At 37.2% G+C, this 26,380-nt stretch overlaps 2 protein-coding genes across 2 annotated transcripts in view; one reads left to right on the forward strand and one right to left on the reverse strand.

Moving 5' to 3' along the window:
* ezh2 (enhancer of zeste 2 polycomb repressive complex 2 subunit) overlaps nt 1-4,229 on the forward strand; it is a 71,886-nt gene extending 67,657 nt beyond the window's left edge. The window contains exons 17-20 of the mRNA XM_060824850.1: nt 1,734-1,815; nt 1,910-1,990; nt 2,959-3,043; nt 4,059-4,229. Coding sequence (XP_060680833.1) covers nt 1,734-1,815; nt 1,910-1,990; nt 2,959-3,043; nt 4,059-4,119 — 309 coding nt within the window. The 3' untranslated portion in view covers nt 4,120-4,229. The remainder of the gene's footprint in view (nt 1-1,733; nt 1,816-1,909; nt 1,991-2,958; nt 3,044-4,058) is intronic.
* A 1,035-nt stretch (nt 4,230-5,264) lies between these two features.
* Nucleotides 5,265-26,380, reverse strand: part of LOC132815738 (cullin-1) — a 131,994-nt gene continuing 110,878 nt past the window's right edge. The window contains exons 14-22 of the mRNA XM_060824852.1: nt 26,011-26,128; nt 25,569-25,645; nt 25,324-25,455; nt 23,281-23,373; nt 22,902-22,949; nt 22,733-22,815; nt 22,545-22,650; nt 11,569-11,682; nt 5,265-5,897 (exon numbers count right to left, since the gene is read on the reverse strand). Coding sequence (XP_060680835.1) covers nt 5,817-5,897; nt 11,569-11,682; nt 22,545-22,650; nt 22,733-22,815; nt 22,902-22,949; nt 23,281-23,373; nt 25,324-25,455; nt 25,569-25,645; nt 26,011-26,128 — 852 coding nt within the window. The 3' untranslated portion in view covers nt 5,265-5,816. The remainder of the gene's footprint in view (nt 5,898-11,568; nt 11,683-22,544; nt 22,651-22,732; nt 22,816-22,901; nt 22,950-23,280; nt 23,374-25,323; nt 25,456-25,568; nt 25,646-26,010; nt 26,129-26,380) is intronic.

The raw sequence follows: 26,380 nt of genomic DNA on the forward strand, positions 1-26,380 counted from the left end.
GGCACATACGTGGTTGAAAGGTCATCTTGTGCTAATGAGGTTTAAAATACTGGTTTAATCCTTGTACTGATGCTAGGAGAGGGATGTGATCAGTCGTAAGGGAATGTTGTTTGGAACAGGAAAATAATGGTTTCAGTCCAAGTATTTAATTGGACAAAATTTGTCTTCGGTACAGATACAGTATGCAGTTTGATAAATTTCCCTACAGTGGCAGGGTTGAGAAATAGGGAGAGACAGGGCCCTTTTAAAATCAATGTGGCTGTCTCTGTGTGGAACTGTAGGAGATTGGTAAGATACCAAATGAGTGTTTCGTGTCAGTGTTTATTGTTGAGAAGGACATGAAAGCTAGGGTACTTGGGGAAATAAATTGTGACCTTTTGAAAAGAGCTCATATCGTAGAAGAGGTGCTGGAGGTCTTAAAATGCTAAATGGTAGCTAAATTCCCAGGATCCGATCAGGTATTTCCCAGGACTTTGTGGGGAAGGGATTGCTGGGCCCTTTGTTGAAGTATTTGTTTCATCAAAGGCCATAAGTAAGGTTCTGGACAACTGGAGGTTGGCTAATGTGGTGCCATTATTTGAGAGGCTGTAAGAAAAAGCCAGAGCCTTTAGAATGGTGAGCCTTATGTCAATAGTGTTTTAAGTTATTGGAGGGGAATTCTGAGGGACAGGATTTGTATGCATTTGGAAAAGCAAGAACTGATCAGGATAATCAACATGATTTTGTGTGAGACCTCATGTCTCACTAACGTGATTGAGTCTTTTGAAGAGGTGACCAAGAATATAGATGAAGTGGACAGTAAACACTTTCTTATATGGACTTTGGCAAAGCATTTGACATGGTTTCGCATGGTAGGTTGATTGAGGTTAGATCACATGGGATCCAGGGAAAGCTAGTCAGGAAATTGGCTTTAAGAAGGTGGTGATGAAGGGATGCTTTTTAGACTGGTGGCCTATCAAGGCCCACTGCTTTTTGTCATTTTTACGATTTGAGTATGAAAATAGGAAGTATTTTCATTACAGATGACACCAAAGTTGGTGTAGTGAACAGTAAAGCTTGTGAGTACAGTGGGACTTTGCTCAAATGAGCCAATTGACAGAGGAATGGCAAATGGAATTTAATTTGGATGAATGTGAGGTGTCATATTTTAATAAGACAAACCAGGGCAGGACTTAGGCAGTTAATGGTAGAGCCTGAGGAAGTGTTGCCAAACAGAGACCTAGAGGTGCGGATGCATGTTTCCTTGAAAGTGGCTTCACAAATGATGTGGAACAATGTGGACAAATGTCTTAATTTAGTCACATACTTGAACTATCCTCTAATGATTAGATTACCTAGTGTGGAAACAGACCCTTCGGCCCAACTAGTCCACACCGACCCGCTGAAGTGCAACCCATCCATACATTTACCCCTTCACCTAACACTACGGGCAATTTAGCATAGCCAATTCACCTGACCTGCACGTCTTTGGACTGTGGGAGGAAACCGGAGCACCCAGAGGAAACCCACGCAGACACTGGGAGAATGTGCAAACACACTCCCCTGAGGTGGAAAATGAACCCGGGTCTCTGGGCTATGAGGTAGCAGTGCTAACCACTGTGCCACCGTGCTGCCTTGAAGAAAGTCTCTGCAATTCCCTCTGAATTAATCACAGTTTTGTGAATGTCACAGCTGTCAATGCAGTTATTTTCTAACATGTAGGTGATGCAATAATTAATCCTACTGTTTTTCAGATTATATCTCAGGATGAAGCTGATCGCCGTGGCAAAGTTTATGACAAATATATGTGCAGCTTCCTTTTCAATCTGAACAATGGTATAAACATTCCCAAATTAAATGATCTGAATAAATAAAAGTATTCAGAATTATGAAAATTTCAAAGTCACTGTTTATAATATTTCTTTTTCAGACTTTGTTGTTGATGCAACACGCAAGGGTAACAAAATACGATTTGCAAACCATTCTGTCAATCCTAACTGTTATGCCAAAGGTGAATATCATTTTGCTTTTATAAGTGTATCAAAAGTGACACACAACCTTTTGTGGTTGTATTGTAACTATAAAAACAAAACACATGCCCCCTCCTTAGTGTCTGAGCACAAGGATTAAGTCTGTTAGAAAATCAAATTAAACATTGGTTGATTGTGGTATCTATGAACAAAATTTGAGTAAAATGGATTTTAATGGATGTAAAGAAGAGAATGACTTTGTCTTAAGTATAAGCACTTTGTAGCCAAAGTAGTAGTTTTGAAATGTAGTAATTGTTGTAATTGTGAAAATTGGTATGTTTCCTAAAGCAAGCATCCATCAATAGAACTGAAATAATGGTTAGGTTTTTTGGGGGGGGGGGGGGGGGGGACTTAGAAGCAGTGTTGTTCCTGCTTTTGTCATTTTATTGTAATGGAGTTTGACTGGTGAAATAACAACATAGAACTGCTTGTGTTCGATAAACAGGGTTAAGCGATCTCACAACCAACAGATCGAATCGAAGTTGATTCAGTGGATGTTTCTGTGGCAGGCTGTTTTCTTAAACTAGTCTGTACTTACCTCTACACACCTTTTTGTGTAAGCCCCCATATATTTGGAAGGATGGCTTGAGGGTTATTTGGACTTCTATGGTCCAGGTTACATATTCCTTTTGTCATTTTTGTACAACAGAGTAGCTTGCATGGCCATTTCATAGGGCATTTAATAGTCAATCAGATTGAAGTAGTTTTGTGGATTGAGTGATGTATATTGGCCAGGGCACTCCACTGTAGCTCCTCTTTAACTCTTGGGATGGAATTGCCATCTTTTACCAAAAGATGGCATCCTCAATAGTGTGAAGGAATGTCAGTCCTTTTTGTTTTGAGCCCTGAGGTTGGATTTGAATCTGAAACTTGGTGACTCAGACCAGCTGAATCACAGTTGGCACTAATCTAGAATTTATCCAAATATGTTTTATATTTTTATCTTTAGTAATGATGGTGAATGGAGACCATAGAATTGGTATCTTTGCCAAAAGAGCAATCCAGACTGGAGAAGAATTATTCTTTGACTACAGGTATGAACTTTGTTATTTTGCAGTACAAGTGTTTGTCAAAAGCATGAAACAAATCCTGTTCTCCCAAAGTGTTCTGATTATATTCATATCTTCAGATGATGAATGTGCAGTATTAAAGCAAATAATTTTGAAATTGGTTCATCCATGTAAATTTAGTTTTTCCAATATTTCAGATGCAGTGATCCAAGTCACTGATAAGTAGGAATAAATCTTGGTGAGCAGAAATTCTTCTACAAAAAAATCCTGTTTTCAGGGTTGTGATACTGTCACTCATTACTACCAGCTTCACTTTTTTTTTTAAGAGCTGGTGACCTGAATAATTCAAACATTAAGTTGCATATCAAAATGGTTCAGCGTAAACTATCTGGTCAAGTTATGCGTTGTCCTGAAAGGTTATGGAAGTGTCAATAGTGGCAGAAATATAGAACATTGGAATTGTTCTTCATTAAACTTCTGTCAAAACTGTATATTATAATTTTGACAAATAATTGAGAACTACATCTGGATTGTTAGATGATGCAAATGAAGGAAGGCAGAGGTGTTACTGTGTGGTTATGCTTATTGTATAACATAAGAAATAAGAGCAGGTTCCTTGGCTTACTACACTATACAAAATCAGGACTGATCTGATTGAGGCTTTAATGCTGCATAACCACCAAAAATCTACACAACTGGACCTTTGAATATATTCAATGAACCAATCCTCTGTGGGAGTGTTCCAAACATCAACTACCTTTGAAAAATTTTTCTTCCTCTTTGTCTTAATTTTGAAACAACTCGAACTTTTGGATTTCTCACTTCAGGAATTTGAACATTTACCTTTTAGTTAGACGACTGAAACATGAATCTAACACCATGGTATTTTTGTCTAACACAGTTGGAGGCTAATGAAGTAACATCAAGAGATGATCACAAAACTGAAGGGTGTAGAGTTCATGATGAACAATTTTCAGTGTTTGGAAAATTGCTGCTGCACATTTTGACTGAACTGATCACTTTTTTTTTATTTTTCTAGGTACAGTCAAGCTGATGCCCTTAAGTATGTTGGTATAGAGAGAGAAATGGAAATCCCATGAAATTAAACTGCCTCAGTCATAGGCAGCTGCTTTTATATTTCAGGATTTCTATGTACTGTATGGAAACATATTTAAACAACTCTGGTTGATTAAAACTACTGTGACAATAATTTATACTGTAAAAATGAATCATTTTTCAAAAGCTGCCAGTTTTATACCTACTTTTACTATACACCAGTATGGTGAGCTGTTGGTGCAATTATCAATAAAAAGAACTTGAATTTTCATGAGATTTCAAATATTGCTGTTTTGGTTTGACATGGAAAAAATAACGAGGGATTCTTGATGAAGGGCTCCTGCTCGAAATGTTGATTGTCCTGCTCCTCAGATGCTGCTGGACCTGCTGTGCTTTTCCAGTACCACTCTAATCTTGATGAAAGGATAAGAGCCCACTTTCAAGCATTTGTGCAACGTGAAACATCTAAGCTCATAGCTTTGTATAAATGGATTCTTGAACCTCACAGCTATAATGAGCTCTTTAACATGTGGAGCAAGGTCTCCTTGCTCCTGTACACTTCTCAAAGCATTGAATTATGTGCCACTTGTCTAACCACCCCACTAATATCTGCCAGCAGTCAGCTCTCCAGATATGACCAATTTTATAATCTGCAAACTTAACCTTGCTCATGGTAATTTGATCAGCAAGGGTCAATGAGCTTCACAGAACCCTAATAGAAAGAGACTCTTTCTTTCTTGGCATCAAGCTAATATTGGATCTAATTAGAGAAAGGTGAATTTCTCCTTATGAATTCTATGCCTATAAAATATTATTTTCCCCCATAAGGTCTAATCACTAATCAATACTGACTTCAAACTTTTAATTGTTGAGTAATGCAGCCATACTGTTTTTTTTAACAGGTTAAATTTAAATGCTGAATAAACAAGTGGAAAGAATTAATAGGACATGTGCAGTTAAATCTTTCTATTAACTGATTCAAAAATAGCACATTTTTGACAGCTATATCAATTCAAGTACTCTGGGCCATTAAAAATTGGTAAACAAGGTGATTGAGCATTTAGCATATTTTAACTAATTGTTTCTACATTATAATGTACTCAATGAAACCACTGTTAATCTATCCAATTTGCACCTTACAATCTAAACTTTTTAACCCCACCAAATTAAGTATTAAATCAAGTCACTATTTACAGAAATCATTAAATTTTATTTATCACACATTAAAAAATGAACCACACTATACAAATGGTTTTTCTCATAGCAGATAATGCAGATTACACATTTTTCTAAAGGGCTCGTTCAAATTCACTAGTATGCTTTTGGAAAGTGCTGCCAACATTGCATTCATAAATTAGTTTTTCCCTGCTGCCCCTTACATTCAGAGCAGTGGTGGCCATGTATAGCTGAAGTAAGGTTTTTAAATGCAGATAGGCAGTAGCATGCAACCCCTATGCAGAAGATTCAATTCTTTTACCATTTTACTGTATTAAGGTTAGGGGTTTCTTTTGATATTTACATATTGAAATGTAGCAATCCTGAGAACAGTCCTGTAAAGTAAATGTGACTGGCTGGTGGTTTCCACTCTTTTACTGGAGGTCCAGCAGGCAGCAGACTGGCTGCAATGGAGTTCAAGAATGCAATCTTTTACATTCCCATCTTTATCACAAAACTAATAGCATTCTCTGTATTCAAAGCCAGCATGTCTTAGGAATGAAGTTTTATTTGGACACTTATAATATTAAGCCAAATAACTGTATGTGTCCTTCTCCCCATCCACACGCTCCAAATACTCCTTTTCTATCAGTATGTCGATGCATTTCTGCAAAGGAAAAATTAGGATAATCAGTTGATGCAAATGCAAAGTTTTTATATTTTACACATTAAACCTGACAATACAAATGTGTAGAGAGTCAACTCTAACTTCTAGTTGCCTTTCCAACAATTGATCTAGTACCACAGGTTAGCAGTAATTCATGGTATACAGTTGAGCAAATGTTGGAATTCTTCTGGTTCAAGTGGTGGAGACATTTTACCACATACATTGGAAGATAAATAGAAGATTTGGGTCATATTCTGCCAGGCTATCATAAATAGCTCAACAGCTCAATTCCACAAAATCAAACACAACACATGTCAAAACTAGGAAACAAAGTAAAACACTTGTACTCAGCAATTTGGAGGGAATCTAAAAAGAGAAAAGCATTTAACATTTCAGGTCTCAGCAGGTTCTGAAAAGTTAGTTTCCCTTCTCCACAAATGTTGCCTGGACATGTTGAATAGTTTCCCTTTGTTCTGTTTTGGCACAGTTTTCCATCTGATCTTGTGCAACTAAACAGTTCTTTTGAAATATTACTTCCTACATCTTTTGCACTGATAACACAACATAGTCACAGATAAATTCTAATTCAGTTGTGCCAAATTATGCATACTGCAAATATATTACAATCTAAGTCTCAATCACTTAAATGATTAAATTGGTCAATATTCAAAGATTTGAGGACCAAAGCCAAACTTTGGCTAATCTAGTTCAATAATTTGCCAACTTCCAGTGATAGTTAAAATATGCTGTACGGCTAACCAACCTGTGGAATATTCAAAGATTGCTTTCTCAGAATAGGTTTTAAAAATTACCAACACAACACAGGAGATGTGCATGACAGCTGAGTGACCAACTTTGTGTCATGTGAATTTTTGTTACCAGTCTTAGGATCACATGTATTTTGAATTATTATACATTAAGTTTGGGGTTCTAAATAGATAAAAGGAAAATAATTGTTTTTGTCGACTTTACATTAATGTAACTGGAAATAACATTTTACAACTGATTGCAGAGAAATTTCATTATTTTAAGCAATAGTGAATCACTTTTTAAAGCAATGCACAAAGGACGTCCTGAATGTTGCTCCAGCATTTAAATGCTACAATATAAAATTGCATTTAAAGCTACATGATACATTGACAAGGAAATCATTAAAAATAAACTTGCTTTAGTCAATGTTTTAGTAATATTTTAAGGTAACTTTGACAACTAATTTATGTTGCTTTATGTTTTAATTTGGACTATTTAACATTTCAAAACAGTGGCCAACCAGAAATAACTATGGCTATAATCACACATTAAAGTTCAAAAAACCAAACTCAATGAAGGTCCATGCTTTTTTCACTCAAACAATCAATTCTATTGTTTATCTTCCCTCGTACTGGAATGTATACAAAGGCTAATAGGAAATACTGCAGCCAAACCAAATACTGAATCACAATCAAATCTTAACCTGAATTTTAACTAGCTGATTCTTTCTATTCAGTCGATTCCCGTCAAGGGTAACAGCAACATCTTTGTCACTAGTCAAACTGAAAGTACAACTCCACATTTAGACCTGCTGGTCCACATAAGATTGAAACATTGCCTTGTGGCTAAAGCTATCAAAATATGCTGGACAGGGATATGACAGTAGTACTGTGAAGGAGTGGAAGGATAACTAACAAAGGAGGATACAGTTTATAGAATTGATGAGTAGCATCAAATGACTGAATAGAAGCTAGTTATGAATTGAAAATGCTTTGCTGGAAGTAATCAACCTCTGTTCTGAATTTGTTTTGGAAATTATCTTAAATATTGTGAATGAGACATCAAACTAACCAGTTCTCATTACCAGTGACAAAAAGCTAATAGTAAATAGAAAATTCATCACCTTGAGAACCAGGCTAATACATAAATGAGTTAAAACAGGTGTGTATATGATGAGAATTTAATATCAGCAAATGCATGACATGTATATTGGAAAAGTGAGTGTAATGTAAATGTGTATAATGGCAGAGATTGAGAAACCAAAACATCTGAATGTAACTTGATCCCAAAGTTTCTTGTCAAATATTAAACAATTACGTAAAATCAGGCATCAAATATACTACTAAGTCAACATTCTAAGAAAGCACAAGATGATCCACTCTGGAGTATGAAATGCTGTTTTGGTTACACAAAGAATGTTCATGCCAAGTCGAGAATCAATAACTGGAGGGTATCACTGATATTCTTGATAAATCATACAGGCCAAACTCTGGTACCAGATTTCTATGTAAATATTTATTAAATAACCAACATACATTATGCTTAATTCACTTCAAATCTTTGCATAGGCATTAACTGCAATTAAATGTTACTGTCCTTTTAAAATAATTTTGTAATCTGATTTTTTTTTTAAAAGCAAGAAGGGAAAGAGGCAGAAGTCAAAAGATAACAATGGCCAATAAATTAAAACTCTGCCCTTGGTAGCATCTTCAGAAGTAGCAAACAGTTATCAGTGTGTTGTTAACAACAGCCAATAAGCAGTTCTACAAATCAGCAACTGAAACGAAAGTCATTGCTTACTCCATTGTCAATGACACAACTGCTCAAGAATCCCGCATTGTACTGCAAGGACACAGACCATTCTGTCCAACCCATCCTTGCTAAACTGATCTAGTCCCATTTGGTCCATATCCCTCTAAACCCTTGCTATGGCAGCTCATTCTATACACACAACACCCCCTGTGAGTAAACGTTGCCCCTTCAATTTTTAATCTTTCCCATCTCACTTGAAACTTATGCCCTTGAGAGTTTTGGATTCCACTAACCTGGGAAAAAATACTATGCCTATTCACCCTACCCATGTCCCTGATGAGTTTAAAAACCTCTAAAGGTCAGAGAAAAAAGCCCCAGACTATTCAGAAACAAAAAAAAACAAAAAAAGAAGTTGCTGGAAAAAACTCAACAGGTCTAGCAGCACCTGTGAAGATAAATCAAAGTTAACATTTTGGGTCCAGTGACCCTTTCTTAGAACTGAAAGGAAGGTTCTGAGGAAGGGTCACTGGACCTAAAATGTTAATTCTGATTCCTCTTCACAGATGCTACCAAACCTGCTGAGCTTCTCCAGGTTTAATTTTGTTTCTGATTTACAGCATTTGCAGTTCTTGTGGTTTCTATTCAGCCAACTCATACTCCAGGCACTTGAGTGAATGAAGGTAAGCATGCCAAGTACCTTCTTTACCACCCTTCTACACAGAACTCCACTTTCAAGGAATTATACACCCATACCCTTGGGTGTCATGTTTGGCAACACTTCTCAGGTCTCTACCAATAAGTATATAAGTCCTGCCTCACCAAACAACAGAATACATTGATCCTTGCTGCACACCATTGGTCACAGGCCGCCAGTCTGAAAAACTACCCTCAAATCACCATCCTTTGTCTCCTATCTTCAAGCCAATTTTGTATCCAATTGGCTATCTCATCCTGGATTCCATGTGATCTAATCTTGTCGAATGCCTTGCTGAAGTCCATATGAATGTCAACTGCTCTGCCTTCATCAATCTTCTTTGTCACTTCTTCACAATTACTTGGTCAAGTTAGCTAGATATCATTTTACACACATGCAGCTATGTTGAATATCCTTAATTTTGCTTTCCAAATGCATGTAAATCTTGCTTCTCAGAATCCCCTCCAACAACTTACTTACCACGATATGCCCACCTTTGTAATAAAAAAACACATTAAACTATTTCCACAATCATCCGTTGCAAATTCACATTAATTTCAGACCATTTTAAGTCTGACTTAATATTTTCAGCAATTGCAAACTTTGGCTAGTTAGTGTCCTTTGTTAATTCTATCAATAGTTTACAGACTAAATATGTAGGATGGCCAGTCTTATCAATGAATGCTTAAAAGGACAAAATAAATTGTGATCTTAATATAAGGAGTGAAATCCTTTGGTCAGCTCTGGATGCACTCAATCTTATGTCGTACATTTTATTTACCATGATCGGATGTTTTACAGAGTCTTCAGAAAATTTAGCAAAGTGCAAAAAAATAGATTTGGTTGGCTTCATTAAATATTTAGCAGATCAATATCAGATTCACTGGAATCTGAATTACGAGCCATGGGCTTCTAATATCAGCAAGATACTTTTTCTTTATTTATAGGTGTTCTCATTTCAGCCAGTAATACATTATCTATTTTGCTTTCCTTTTCATCCCTATTGAAGATGGTGATTGATATATAGGGGTGCGATTTTGGGGATGTCAACAACACTTTGGGACTGCTAAAGAGACCCCATCACACAATCTGTTACCTGAACTGGTCCAAACAAAAGCAAATCAATTTTATATACTTCTGTCCTTGGTTAGCAACTTTATCAATTTTATTTTGTGGTGAATATTCACAGTGGCACAGAGTTATGTGGCAGAGGATTTAGAAAACGTTGATATTTTGATTTGTGGCCCTTTGAGAATCATAATGCAGTACAAAAACCGGCCACTCACTCCATTAATTCTTCCTCTGTCATAAATGGGGATGTTTGCTGATGATGATCAGCGCCCATCACAGCAACTCTTATACTGAAGTTGTCCAAATGACAAAACCAAGGTGAGAAAATCCAACTAATTCCTTATGACAAAATCATTAGAATTCTTTGAGGAGATAACAAGCATGATAATTAAAGGGAAACCAGTAGATGTAATGTGTTTAGATTTCCAAATGGCATTCAAAAAGATACTGCAGTAAGCCTTTTTAATAAGAGAACTCAAAAGTCTTGCGTGTAGTATATTAGCATGGCAACCTGTGACTACTGAAGAGCCTCCTGATCAGTGCCAGAATGACAATTACTTACAATATGAATTAATGATTAAGATGAGGGAATTAAATGAATTCTTGATAAAGTTACCAATGATAAAAATAAGTGGAAAGGCAAGTGGAATTTTCTACCATAGGAGTATAATAGGGCTGGTAAGTAGATACAAGGATGAGACAGACCAATATTTCATCACTCAGAAAATCAACATGCATGGGGAAAGGATAAGAAAGGAAATCTGAGGATTATCGAATCAGCCGTGATCTCACTGAATGACACAGCAGACCTGATGGACCAAATGGCCTACTTCTGCTCCTGTCTTATACATTGCTTCAACATCTCAAAGCCATGGATGGAATGACCATAAGCCTAAAATCACTATGAATTTTCTATAAAAATCCAAGCTTGATTTAGAGGCAAATTACTTTTAAGCATCACCTCCTGTGATTACATTAAGCTATCTAATGTAACTAACATATTAGGAATGTTGTTTCTGAAGCCAACCTTTTATGCAACGTAACTTGTATTCATACTTTTTGCCATCTCTGAAGACACTAACAATGCAAAAACTTAAAATTTACTTCATAAAATTTCTATACCCAATTACACAATCCCCTTTTAAAATCACCAAACAATTCTATCTAAGAAAAAAACTTTCAAGAGTTTGAAAACAAGTTGGAAAATATGCAGTTTAATGTGCTTTTCAAGTCATCAATAACAGGTGTGCCTTCCTTCTAAGTAAGGCAATCGCACAAAAGGTGTTCCACTTGGCAGAAGAAAAACTGTCATAATTTTCCACTTTGGCTGTCCTTGTGGATAATACATTAATTTTTTTTAATTAAGTAAAAGATAAGCTGTATGCAAGTATCTGGTTAACGTACCTTAATAACTGGAACCCTGGGTTTGAATCTGGACGAGAGTTGGTTCAGTACCTCTGCCAGTAATTGCTGATGTTTCAGAACTTTTCTCATCTTCATTATTCGTACAATTGCGGCCTTAGTGATATAATGAATATCAAAGAATAAAGGGATTAAACCACTTGTTCCTAGGTTTGGCTGCTGATTAAAACCGCAGAATGATTAAGTGACAAAGATGCTTTTTTTCTCCTAAGCTCAACATTGTTGGACCATGCACAAACTCTTTCCCTTTGAGTATTTACAAAATTTCCTTTTAGAAGTTGGTTTGTTTTGCCAATTATTGTCATTATTAATGTGCTTTGATTTTGCTTGGCAGATTCAAGTTTTGAAGGGGTCTGAAAAAAGGAATTAATTTCAAACTTTGTGGACAAAGCAGTAGTTCTTTAAAAAGAGGTTATTGCAAGACATTGGATTGTCTTATTTTAAAACAAGGTGTATGGAAGTCACATGGTGATAACTGCTTACTTTGCTGTAGACCACAATGGGACTGGTTTGGAAAAGTACTATTTTATCTGGGGAGTTTGGAGGAAAACCTGCTAAGAACAAGTTGAGCAGAAGGAAAGCTTGCTATAAGCTGCCCAGTTGATCTCTATTTTCTCAAAAGAAAATCCTCCACATAAATTCAGGATGAACTTTATTTTGTTTTTTGAAAGAATAATTTAAAAAACAAAGTTTATTTTTCTTGAGCGAGCTTTTTCTTCAAGACACCAGAGATGACTGTGCATGATCAATAACTTCACTACAAAAGTTAGGACTGCACAATCAATAATGTCATGGCAAAAGTTAGAACAAGAAAGCCACAGACTTTGACACATTCCACACTTCATTCTTTTGATACCAAGAAAAATCCATCAGCTAGCATTTTGACAGATCCATAGAGATTCTTCTCTTTTCCTGAACAGGATAGTTATAGGACTAAGCATTTATGCTTTTATGTTACTAAGTGTGTTTTTCTAATTAATACATTTTTATTTTAAGTTTGTTTTGATAACTCCATAATTTTGTTTATCAAAAAACCTAGTTGGTAGATCATCTTGTTTAAAACCTGATGGGCAGTATTTCGTTTGGATAATCAAGGTTCATCTGTATAAGCTATTTACTTGGTTACTTCGATACTGAATATAGTATTTTTATTTGATGTTGCAACCCATGGAGTAATGGGACTAGAAAGATGGTGCACTTTCCCAGTCTCTGTGATTACTGTTCTCACTTCTCATCCATTTATTTATTCTATCCAAAGTTTTTCCTCATTTTAGACAAGAAACAAGAGCAGCTTTAGGCATGTTCCCTCCTTTTATGTGGCATACATGGGCAATTTCAGGTTACTTGACAAAGGAACTTTCTCAGCAGACCATATGCCTCGATGTGACCATCGGTCAAGAAGATCATAGCTAATATTCTGTCATTGGCCATCTTTCTTTTCTGCCCTTTACCCATTTCCAAAAGTAAAAAGCCCTGATATACCTTTAGTATACTTGATGTTGAGCAACCACATCCCTGGGTGAGAAAAGTTCTTACCTAAATAGCTAACCCATTACCCTAAGACTATGACCGTTTCAGTCTGAGGAAGCAACGTCTCAATGTCTATCCTACAAACCCACTAAAAATTTTATGGTATTGAACAAGAACAATCTTTGTTCTTCTGAATTCTAAAGGATATCACTCAATTTCTTCTTATAAGATAGCACCCTCCCTCAGGAAAAAAACTTAGACATAGGGTGCAATCAAAACAAGTGGATTCTTCCTTTGATAAGGAGACTAAAGCTACATATTACTCCAGCTGTACTTTCACTAAAACTCCATCTAATTACATAAGGAATTTTATTTGCCTTTATTTTGTTCCAACATCTTTGAAATTAATAAGTTGCTGCTGTGAGTAATATACAAACACCCTTAAATAACATTTACTTAAATTGATTTTTTAAAAAATCACTAACGTTCTACCTTTAACTTGCCATTTTTATAACCATCCACTTAAACCTTATTGACTCCTCCTTGTAACTTAGTTTTCCATCTAGCATTGAACAACTTGGATACACTGCATTTGGTTAGCTCATTGAAGTTATTGACATTGATGCACAGTGGGCACAATACGATGCCTAATGAAAACTTAGAAGAGGCTTTGAAAAATTTTCTTTGTGCACAGTTTATAAAGTCAAGGATCCCACATACTTTAACAGATTTCTCACCTTGCCCTGCCAGTTTCATGGATTCCCAAATCTGTTTAAAAGTGCACTATTACAAGAAACAGAATTTACATGCTGTATAATGCACCAAAATATATTTGAGGATGAGCTTAAAATTAGTCTTTCAGACTGGAACGTTTCAAGTTCCACAGCTAGGAACAGGGAAGATCTTCTCAAAAAGACACAAATAAAAGCCAATTTTCCACAGTCCAACTTATAAGCAATCATTTTATTTAGCAAAGTGATACGGCCAAAACAGATCATTATTTTTCACCATTAGTCTCAACTCATTCTGCACTTAGCAGAAAGCAGGAAGTCCACTTTCAGAAAAGAATGATATAGTTTTATACAGCTTGTCAGCTTTATTTAAAAAAAACTTATTTTGTATAGAATCCCGAGCACAATGCTCCTCACATAACTGTTACCAAAAATCATTTGATGATAAGGGGGAAGAGCGAGGGTTTAGAATGTGTATGCACCCATGACAGACACCAATTTAAACAGAAGCTCAAATTGTAATCTCTGGATTACTACTTGAGCCATGTGTAAACTGGCATAGGGCAAATCAAGTTATACAAATTAATGCATGACTCAAAAACTGGTGTGGTAGAAGTGGGTTCTTTAGGTCATTGTCATCAGTACTGAAAGTTTCTACTTGAAGTGTGCTCAGCTAGTCATAGAGTCCTACGGTACAGAGACAGGCCCTTTGGCCCAAACTGGTCCATGCCGACCAAAGTGTCCTTTCCACATGAACTCCATTTCCCTGCACTTGGCCCATATCCTTCAAAATCTTCCCTATCCACGTATTTGTCCAAATGCCTTTTGTTAGATTCGTAGAATCTCTTTAGTGTGGAAACAGGGTCTTCAGCCCAACAAGTCCACACTGACCCTCCGAAGAGTAACCCACCCAAACCCATTCCCCGACCTTATATTTACCCCTGACTAATGCATCTAATACTACGGGCAATTTAGCACAGTCGATTCACCTGACCTGCACATCTTTGGATTGTGGAAGCACCCGGGGAAACCCACACAGAGACAATCACCCAAGGCAGAAATCGAACCTAGGTCCCTGGCGCTGCGAGGCGCAGTGCTAACCACTGTACCACCATGTTCATGTACCTGCCTCAACCACTTCCACTGACAGCTCATTCTATATGCGTACCACCCTCTGTGTAAAAATGTTGCCACTCATGTTCCCTTTTATTCCTTCCCCTCCAACCTTAAACTAATGCCCTCTCGTCTTTGATTCCCCAACCCTGGGAAACACAGATTGCATTCACCCCACCAATGCCTCTCATGGTCATAAGATGTCCCCTCAATCTCCTACATTCTAAAGAAAAAACTCCTAAGTTGTCCAACCTCTCCCTCTAACTCAGACCCTTGAGTCCTGGCAACATTCTTGTAAATTTCTTCTGCACTCTTTCCAGTTTAATAACATCCTTCTTATAGCAAGGTGATCAAAACTGAACACAATACTCCAAGTGCAGTCTCAGTAATGTCCTGTACAACTGCAACACAACTTCGCAACTTCTGTACTAAATGCCTTGACTGATGAAGGCCAGTGTGCCAAAAGCCTTCTTCACTGCCCTGTCTACCTGGGACTCCACTTACAGAGAACTTGCACCCGAACCCCAGGGTCCCTCTATTCCTCTACACTTCTTAAGTCCCTATCATTCACCATTAAACTCCTACTTGATGTGACTTTTCAAAATGCAGGACCTCACACTTATCTGTATTAAACACCATTTGTCATTTCTCGGCCCAGTTCCCCAGCTGATCAAGGTCCTTCAACAATTTCTGATAATCTTCCTCACTGTCCACAATACTGCCTTTTAGTGTCATCTGCAAACTCACTAATCATGTCTCATACATTCTCATCCAAATCATTGATAGAGATAACAATCCGCAATGGGCGCAGCACTGGTCCGAGGCACACTACTAGTCACAGGTCTCCAACATCACAGGCGTCCTTCCATTATTACCCTCTGCTTCCTACCATCAAGCCAATTGTGTATCCAATTTGTCAGCTCTTCCTGGATTCCATGTGATCTAACCTTCCAGAGCAGCCTACCATGTGGAACCTTATTAAGGGCCCTACTGAAATTCATATAGACCGTGTCTACTGCCCTGCCCTCATCAACCTTCCTGGTCACTTCAAAGAAATCTAACAGATTTGTGAGGCATGATTTCCCATACACAAAGCCATGCTGACTACTCCTAATCAAACCCTGTCTTTCCAAATGAGTGTACATCTTATCCCTCAAGTTACTTACCTATCACAGATGTTGAGCTTACTGTCTATAGTTCTCCGGTTTCTTTCTGCAGCCCTTGAATACGGGTACAACATTTGCTACCCTCCAGTCTTCCTGGAGCTCACCAGTGGCTCATGATGATGCAAACATAGCCAGGGTCTCTGCAATTTCTTCACTAGCCTTTTGCAGGGATCGTGGATACATCTGGTCAGGAGCAGGAGATTTATCCACCTTTACACATTCTAATATGTCTAACACCTCCTCTACTGTGACCTGGACTGTCCCGAAGATATCACCACTAATTTCCCCAAGTTCCCAAGTGTTCTAACAGTTTGCATAACTAGGTAAGTATTTCCCCCTAAATACTTGTTTTTGAAACAAAACAGATAAACTGATGGAACAAACAGAACTAATTAATTACAATTTGATCGTCATTCTAAGTGAAGTCTATAATATGACAAACTGGGACTTGAATCATGAAAGACACGTAGAGAGGACGGAAAGCTAGGAAACACTGAAGAGAAGGCTCTGTTATTACTTATTAGAGTAAAACAAGGATATAGCAGTAGTTTTGCTGAAGATGAAGAATACTTCTGGGAGTTATGTACAGTCTAATAGTCAAAAAGATTCAACAATAATTGTTGGGGAGTTCATAGAATATTTTCAGGATACTTTCTTTGAAGAACATTGGTATCGTGCACTGAGATAGGATTAATTTATCTCAGTGAAGGTGCCCCAGGTTGTGGCAATCATAATATTATTGAATTTGTGTTCAGTTTTGGGAAAGAGCAGGTCCAAGACTTTTAAAATAATTGGTCATTGTTTATTCATAATTTATCAAACGTGTAATTATTAAAGCTAAAGTGAGCTGACAAATTAGAACATTACAAAATATACAAGATAGATACATTTCAACAGAGGAAAAAAAAACACGGGATACTCCACTGCGTGTTAAATAAAATTTAAAAAGAGTATCAAAAAGAAAAAAAACCTCATCATAAAGATCTTGGCATGTCTCAAAATAAGACAGAATACAAAAAATAGTAAAGTATGACTAAAGAGATTATCAAAAGGGGGAAAAACATTGAGTGAGAGAGAACAGCAAATATGTACGTACCTTTCTGAGTGTAAAAACCACAGGAAAACAATAGTTGGGTACATTAAGTACCCTATTCTTAATTATGAAATGAGTAGTGTAAATGGCACAGACGACAAAAAATCCTTGAACTTTATTCGAGGGAGTTTTTTTTTGAAAAATGCCAACACAAAACAAGACCAATCAGAAGGGTCATAATTCTAGATGAAGCTGAACAAATGAATAAAGCAGCACTGGGAGACTGTTTGGGGTGACCATAAAACAGTTAGATTTAGTATTATGATGGAGAAAAGAACAGGAATATAAGTTCTAAACTGGGGAAATAATAAATTTTACAGTATGATCCATAAGCTATTAAAAGAAAAACATAGCTCAACACAGTGGAAAACATTCAAAAACAAGATTGACTATTGGTACAGTGTAGGCATGTCCCCACAATCGAAAAGGGTGGCATTGTTAAATCAAGAGATCACCTGGTATCTACAAGCATAAAGCAGGAAATGAAAGCTTATGACGGTCACAAACATCTTAATGCTGCAGAAAGCCTAGAGAAAAACTGAAAGTATGAGCTGGAGAGAAAATGGAAATTAGGAAAGCAAAGAGTGGACAGGGAAATTCATTACATTATCCTTGTTTTACTTGCCAAAGATTTTTACCAATATATTAAGAGCAAGAGGATAACTAAGGAAAGGATAAGGCCCGTCAGATATACATAGGCAGTTATGCATTGACTAAGATGATGTGGATATCTGTCTCCCCCAAAGAGAGGATCAATGCAGATATCAGAGTGTATATAAAGTGTAGCATAAAATATTAGATATTATAAGTATGAGAGGGACCGACATTCTTATTTAAAAAGGATGTGAAGGATTGTCTGTATAGGCCAGTTGGTCTGAGTTTGGTATTGAGTAAATTATTGAAATCAAGTCCGAGAGACAGATTAAATCATCATTTAGAAAAACACAAATTCAGGTTGGTCAGAGATAGCTCTGGAAAGAAGTGATGATTAGGCGACAGCCAGAATTTAGGAGAGAGTTCTGGTCATCAAGTACAGGACATAATGAAGTCAGTATGGTTTCATCATGGGGAGGTCATGCCAGACAAATGTTAGAATTCTTTGAGGAGGTAATCAGCAGGTTATGGACAGCCAATGGATGTTACCTACTTGGACTTTCAGAAGGCCTTTGACAAGGCGCTATACAGGAGGCTGTTGAGTAAGATAAGGGGCCATGTGGTAGAGACAAGGTACTAGCATGGATAGAAGATTAGTTGCTTGGCAGAAAGCAGGGTGCAGTGAGTCCTTTTCAAGATGGCAGCTAGTGACTAGTGGTGTTTCACAAGGTTCAGTGTTAGGACCACAACTTTTCACTTTGATCTAGATGAAGGAACTGAGGACATTCTGGCTAAGTTTGCAGATGAGAGAAAGATAGGTGGAGGGGCAGCTTGTATTGAGGAGGCGGGGAGGCTGAAGGCGGCAAAGAAGTGGCAGATGGAATACAACATAGGAAAGTGAGGTCGTACACTTTGGTAAGAAAAATAGAGGCACAGAATCTTCAAAAATCTTAAGTGAAAAATAGACTTGAGAGTCCAAGTCCAGGATTCTCTTACTGTAAACTTGCAGGTTGAGTCGGCAGTTAGGAAGGCAAATACAATGTTGGCATTTATTTTGAGAGGACTAGAATATAAAAGGGATGTATTTCTGAGGCTTTAGAAGGCTCTGGTTGGACCACATTTAGAGTATTGTAAGTAATTTTGGGCCCCATATCTCAGGAAGGGTGTACTAGCTCTGGAGCAGGTCCAGAGGAGGTTCATGAGAATGATCCCAGGAATGAAAGGCTTAACGTGGGGGAAACGTTGGAGGACTCTGGGTCTATACTCAATGGAGTTTAGAAGAATGAGGGGGGGGATTAATTAAAACTTACCAGAATACTGAACAGCCTGGACAGATGGACGTTGAGAAGACCTTTTAGAACAGTTTTGAGGAGAAACATCTTCAGCCAGACAGTGGTGAATCTATACCATAGAAGGCTGTGGAGGCTAGGTCACTGAGTATATTTAAGATAGACAGATAGGTTCATGATTTTCGAGGGGATCAAATGTTACAGGGAGAAAGTGGGAGAATAGGGTTGAGACACTTATCAACCATGATCGAATGGTGGAGCAGACTTGATGGGCTGAGTGGCCTAATTTCTGATCCTATGTCTTATGGTCTTGTAATTGCTCTAGAGAGCGCATAGATGAGATATTCAAGAATGTTGCCATTTAGTGATGACAAAAAAACAAATGGATAGGCTAGGGTTGTGTTCTGTGGTATAGAAGAGTTTAAGAGATGACTGGTGAACAAAAGTATGACAGACCTAGGTAGGGTAGACAGGAAAGACCTGTTTCCCCTTTTAGAGGGGTCAATAACCAGATGGCGCATGTTCAATTTGTACAAGGGTTGGAAGGAATAGAGAGAGAAAAAAAAATTGCTCAATTGTGGGCAACTAGAGTCACTGCCCAGATTTGTGGTGAAGACAGAAACTTTCAAATCATTTAAAAAGGTAGCTAGATCTACAACTGAAGTGAGGACCAGCAACTGTAAAGTGGGATTAGAATGAGTAACTAGTTTCTGTTTTTGGCTAATGTAGACATAATGGGCTGAATAGTGTCTTTTCTATACTTTTTCTATGGTTTTACTGAAGAAAGATAGCCAAAATTTTTTTTAAAAGTAAGAATTTCAATAGTTAAACATGAAAATTGTTTACAAAATGAGCATTGGTCCTAAGTAATTGAGAAATTAATAATGGAAAATAAGGAGACAGGAGATAGGAATTAAACAGGTATTACGTAACAATCTTCATGATAAAGGACACAAGAAATAGGCAAGATGTAGGTGTTGATCAGGAAACGAATGGCGGAGCAGTGAAGGAACTTATATAGTCACAAGGTGAGTGATATTGAACAAATCGTTGGAGTTGACAGCAACAATTTCCCTGGTCCTAAGGGGCTTCATCCTATAGCCTTAAAAGAACTGACTCGTGAAACAGTTGAAGAGTTGATTCTAATTTTGCAAAGTACTCAAGAATTGGAAAGGTTTAATAAGTTGAAAAATATAAATGTGAATCCTTTATTTAACAAGGGAGGGGACAAAAAAAAAGCAGGAAATCATTGGCTAATGTTAGAAGCTATTATTAAATCGGTCATAACAGGGCACTGAGAAAAACTCAAGATAATCAAGCAGAATCAACATAGTTTGTAAAAGGAAATTATGGTCACCCAATTTACTTCATTTCCAGAAGGCATTAGGTGAAGTTGCTGCATCAATGGTTATTGCAGAAAATATAAGATCCTGGTGTTGGCTAAAGATTGGCATGGACAAAAGGTTAGGCAAGGTAATAGAAAACAGTGGACATAGATGAGTCATTTTCAGGTTGGCAACATGTAATGAACGAAATGCCACAGGGATCAGTGCTGGGTGCAGGCCAGTCAGGAAAGGAGAGTAAATGTCTGAACGAAAAAAGATATGATTGATGGTTTCAGCAGCAGAGGAACTGAGGCAGGGGCCCAGATAAGCAATATTCAAGAAAAATAAAACAGAAAACACCAGAAATACTGCCAAGAACCTGACACTTCTGCAGAAAAAGCAGCACAGTTAGCATTTTGCATCTGTGATCTTTCATCTTGTTTTATCTGCTTTCATTTAGATTTCCACCATCCACAGTATTCTGCTTTTGTACAAGTGAGTTTTCAACACTACGTAAGAGTTTTTTTTTAAAACTACAAGACAAACCACGATTAAACTTTTTTACTAAGTGAGGGTAACTGTACTCTGAACATTCCCTGACTGGAAAAATACACAGCTTCACAAATGTTGTCTCACTGAAAGACAGATTAGTCTGCTTTTTAGAAGATTCAATATCCTAAGTGAAGATCCCCAGCCAGTTTATTCATGCTATTTGCCCCAACTTCTAGAAGGGCCAAGAAAACACACACAAATGTCTAGAGGAACAAATGTAAACTCCCCCTAAGGAAAAAAAAATCAAGAGTATAAACTTAAGGCAACACTCTGAGACAGCTAAAATCTGTGCAACATTGATCAACCTAAACATTTTCAAATTCAAGTCTCAAAAGCTTTTACTGAGCAAAAATCTACGTTTAAAAAGTTACTACAGGTTTGCAGCAAATTATGAGGGGGGGGCAGGTAAAAGCAATAAAGGAAAAAAAAAATTAAAATTGTTTTTCATGTATAAGTTAGAAGCACTAAAAGCACGCAGCAAACAAAAAACTCAAAGGTCAAGGAAGGATGGGAGGCAGAATATGAAGGAGAAATAATGGATGCAGTTGAGAGAAATATTGAACTATAGACATGTAATTTTTGGAGCTGTTTAAACCTTTATCCACATTGAATTTAAGATTGTCACATGGTTTGGAAAATGGCTGTGCATGTTCATTGTTTATCACATGAATTTATAAGTTGTGTGGGGGACCTACAGAAAAGGTGCAAAAAAGACCTGGTTTCCACTTAATTACACCACCTTAACCCTACGCCTAACCAACAACATAACCTCGCCTTATATCCTCCAACCTTATAATGTCCCAGGGAACATTTCCAATGACTTCCACCCTTAAGCAATCAACGTTCCTAGCAATGCACAACAATACAAGTATTCTTTTAGTTTTTAATGTTCTTAAACCATTTAAGGCCAGAGACTAAAAGGGTCTCTCCAAAGTGAAATGTGTCACGCTGTTCCATTGAGTGTACCCTAACACCTTTTAGATTTTCTAAAGATGGAAATCCTTTTAGATTTCTGTTTAATTGGCATTATTAATGGTAGATTTGGTATCAAGGTGTCCATATTAACTGGGTGTCCATTGGGATAATTTACTTTGAAAAATTATAATTTTGGCCACACAAGGTAGGATGATTTGTAAAATATTTAAACATTTTTTTCCACAAACTTCCATAAAGTGATGATAAAATTACTAAGTGTCACCTTCTCTTGTACTGCTGATACAGAACTTAAATTGAACATTGCGTAAAAACAAGAACATGCAGAGAAACTTTAGAGGGAAATATAAAATGGAATATTCAACCCACCTGCTAATGCAGGTACTGCACAAGTGTCAGTAACAAAATCAAAACAAAAACGTATTGGTAAAAAATTTGCAAACATAAATTTTGCAATTAATATAAAAAGAGCAAGAAATGTGAAAATGGGGCATATGGTCTGCACTAAGTGACATATTTCTCTACGGTGATCTGCGATATAAACTAACCAAAACATTTCTGCAGTTTTGAAATGAAATTATTCATCTTTTCTAGAAATACACAGCTACTATTGTAAAATAAACAAATTGCTACCGCAATGTGAGCTACTGACAAGTACAAGATAAGCATGAAAGAGCTCAAAGAGGACCTACCTGAATCAACAACTTTCTATCTTCTTCTATGTTTTTGTGTGTGGTCTCTTGTTCTTGCTTCTGTTCAGTCTTCATCGGCACATTAATGTTCACTCTCAGCTTTTTACTACAGGAAAACAAATCAGCTTAGAAAACATGGTTCAAATATGCTGGACAAATCTGGCTTTTACTACTTCAACAACACTTACTTTTTGTACCCCAGGTACAGTTTGATTAATGTGTCAGGTTTCATCTCTATTTCATCCACATTTGCACTTTCATCTTCCAAAACCTAAATTTTAAAAATAAACTGATCAAAACAAGTCATGTATTTTGATTATTCAATGACTTGCCTTTGAACAAGAAATTAGCACTTACCAGCAGTTTGGACTTCAGCAATATCTGTAAAACTTGTACCAATATGTCCTGGAATTAAGATCAAAATGTTACTACAATTCCAAGTTTGTAGCTAAAAACTTTCTCCTACCCTGAACAAAGTAATGTTCATCAATAGCAACTACTCAGAGATCAAGAAATTTGATTAATTACACCTACTGACCACCATCAAGAAACAACTGACTTACATATAATACAACCACTTTTATTGGTATTATACATGCAACCACTTTTACTTGCTATTATACCAAGTTTTTCACAATCTTGTTCTTTGTCTAAGGGCTATGCAAATAAAATTTTCTATTCTTGTTTGATTAAACAAAGGTTATTTGAATAGCAAATGTTATCACTCTGCTCTTACCATTTTGATTTGAGTGCTGTCTGTTAGTTGCTGAACAGTGTAGGCATCCTCTGTGTTATACTGAAGCAGGATTGCCATCTGGAATGTGGATGCCTTTGAAAAGAAAAGTAGATAGTTACACCATGAGGAGGAGCCAAGCAAACATCTGCCATTCTATTCCAAGATAAATGGGAGGAAAACGTACCATACTTTACATGATTTTCACAGTCTCCCCATGACCCCTCACGAGGGTCGGGGGCGTGGTGGCCAGGTCAGACGGGGGGGGGGGGAACGGGGCTGGACAGGGTTGGGGGTAGGTGGGGAGCGAGCGCTCGTGTACGGTGTGCTGCTGCCTAGTCTCCTGAACAGGGAGCAGACTTAGCAAGTGCTCGCTGTGTCAATCCCATTGCACTGATTTTGGGGAAGGATGTGACAGGCTTCAGCAATGCTGCAGGCCCCTTACACAGATGTGTGTGTCTGCTCAGAAACAAATCATGAGACAGAGAGAGGGAGCAAAGCAGGCAGAGCGAGGAAAAAGGAAACTTCAGAAAACTCCGAGCCCAGAGGAGAGGCAATGAATCAATTAATCGAATAATCAATTATCCGAACAAAATAGTGCCTGCCCATCTTATTCGGATAACAGAGGTCCTCTGTACTCAAGGGGAAAATCAAAAGGGCAAAAAAGGAGATATGAGACAGCTTTGGAAAATAGGCTTAAGGAGAATGCAATTGGATTCTACATATGCAGTGAGGACCAAAGAGTAACGAGGGAAGGAATAGTATACCTAAAGATAAGCAAGACTGTTTATGCATAGAACCGCAGGAGATAGGCGAGATACTAAATGAGTATTTTGCATCAATGGTTATTGTGGAGAAGGATATGCAACCTGGATAACGTGGGGAAATAAACAGTGTTATCTTGAAATGTGTCCATATTACAGAGGTGGCAGCACTGGACATCTTAAAATGCAGAAAGGTGGATAAATTCCTGGGACTTGATCACCTGTACTCTATACCTTTGTCAGAAGCTAAGGAAGTAATTGCTGGGCCTCTTGCTGGGATATGTGTATCACAGGTGAGGTACCAGATGACTGGAGGTTGGCTAACTTGGTTCCATTATTGTATGTATACACCTAGGTGTCTGTGTTTTTGTACATGCAAAAGTCATTAAAGGTGACAGGTTGGGTACAAACCGCATGTTTTCTAGGCTTCATTTATAGAGTTATAGTGTAGAAGCAGGGAGGTTATGTGGATGGACTAGAATACTCATTAATCTCAACTGTAGTGCTGCATACAGTTTTAGGCATGCACACAGATTAGAAAGGATATGATACACAGGAAAGAATGCAGGAAACTTAAATCAGAATGACTCAAGGAATGAGAAACCTCAGTTGAAAGTAGATTGGAGAAATTCGGACTGTTTTCCCCGTTGAGGTGAAGACCAAGAGGAAGTTTCCAAAATCATGAGGAGTCTGGACAAAAGTAGACAGGGCAAAACTGGTCTCACTTTTCAGAGGATTAAGAACCAGACTGCACAGACATAGTTTTGTAAAAGAAGGAATTACGAGATGAGAAAAAATGCGAGATAAGAAAGTAGTTTGGATCTGGAAATGTATTATAAAAATAAAGCTTTACCTAGAATTGTGATGAAATCAGGTCTAATAAAGGCAGTGGGCATTACATGATATTTGAGTAGGAACAATGTACACAATCACAGGAGAAGATAGGTAATTGGTGGAAATGCTCAAAGCTAATGCTGATACAATAAACAGAATGGCCTCCTTCTGCACAATGATTCAAGGGATTCCTCATGCACATATAATGAAACCTACAAGAGCATATATGCGTCTCAGCAATTACATTTCTTCTACTCTTCTTAATCTAAAACAATATCACCAGAAAAATGGCATTCTCCACAACCTTTAAAAACTTGAAACTAATTATCCTTCATGTGTTTTATAAATATCTTTACACACAGTGCAAAATAAACTTTTGTTAATGACACCAAACACATTTGTTTTTGCTGTTAAAAATGGATTATTTCTTTACAGTTACACATCTCACCTGTAAAGTATATCTGTTCTTAAAGCAGTTCGTAACTAGTTCCCCTTTAGACAACTGATAAAGCCATGTCAATTTCCGCCCACTGTGTCGGCTGGCATAGAATGCTGTGAATCTCTGATAACTGCGTTCCAACTGCAGTAACACAAAGCTGATGTTTATTCAATGAATTTTATTAACCTCTATTACGAAGCATGAATACCTTGTAATAGCATGTAAAATAAACAGCAAAGACAGCTCAAATTTACCTCAGATGGGAGTGCAAATGTGCATGACTGCTGAAAGGGCCAAGAACCGGAGCTCAAAACCTGAATACTGAAATCCACTAAAGAAGAAGGTTAAAAAGAAATCATTTTTCAAAATATTTTTATTTGTTGAATCAAAACATCAAACCACATTACAGGTTGAAAAGAACAAGCAAAATTACAAAGAAATGTTACAGAAGTGGTAGACCCTGAAATCCCTTGTGGGATGTTAATATACATTTAAAATATATGACTGAAACACCACTCTACTATATCACAGAAGGAGTAATCCCACTTAATATAAATGGTCACCCAACCACCAAACAAGTCTGTGTGTGAATTCTACAAATGTCGAGAGACCACACTGCTCTTCTTATAGAAAAATTTGACTTTTTGGTTGCATTATTAGAAAGATATTGCATGCATTCCTTCAAGTTATACTTACAATCAAGTGGCTCAGAATTAGATAGATGCTTTTTGAATTGTTCATTTAGATCTTTGCTCACACCAATATCCTGAAACATTCGCTGGAGTTTAGAGGTATACTCAAAGCCACAGGCTTGCTGAAATATGTAGAAAAAAGTTCATTACAGAACTGCAATTCAACACAGTGTCTTCATTAAATGTTGACTAAAATGTCTTTGGGGAAATTCTACTTATTCTGTAGAAATGCTATTAACATTGAAGCCCTATTAAGTTCAACTCATTGCAATTATTCTCAAGGTTGCTGCATTCTTAGACAAGATGCCAGATTATAGCAGTGAGAATTTTCTCAACCAAAGAATCGTGCTACAGAAAAACAAACATCATACCAC

The sequence above is a fragment of the Hemiscyllium ocellatum genome, chromosome 5, assembly GCF_020745735.1.
Source record: "Hemiscyllium ocellatum isolate sHemOce1 chromosome 5, sHemOce1.pat.X.cur, whole genome shotgun sequence".
NCBI classification, from domain to species: Eukaryota; Metazoa; Chordata; class Chondrichthyes; order Orectolobiformes; family Hemiscylliidae; genus Hemiscyllium; species Hemiscyllium ocellatum.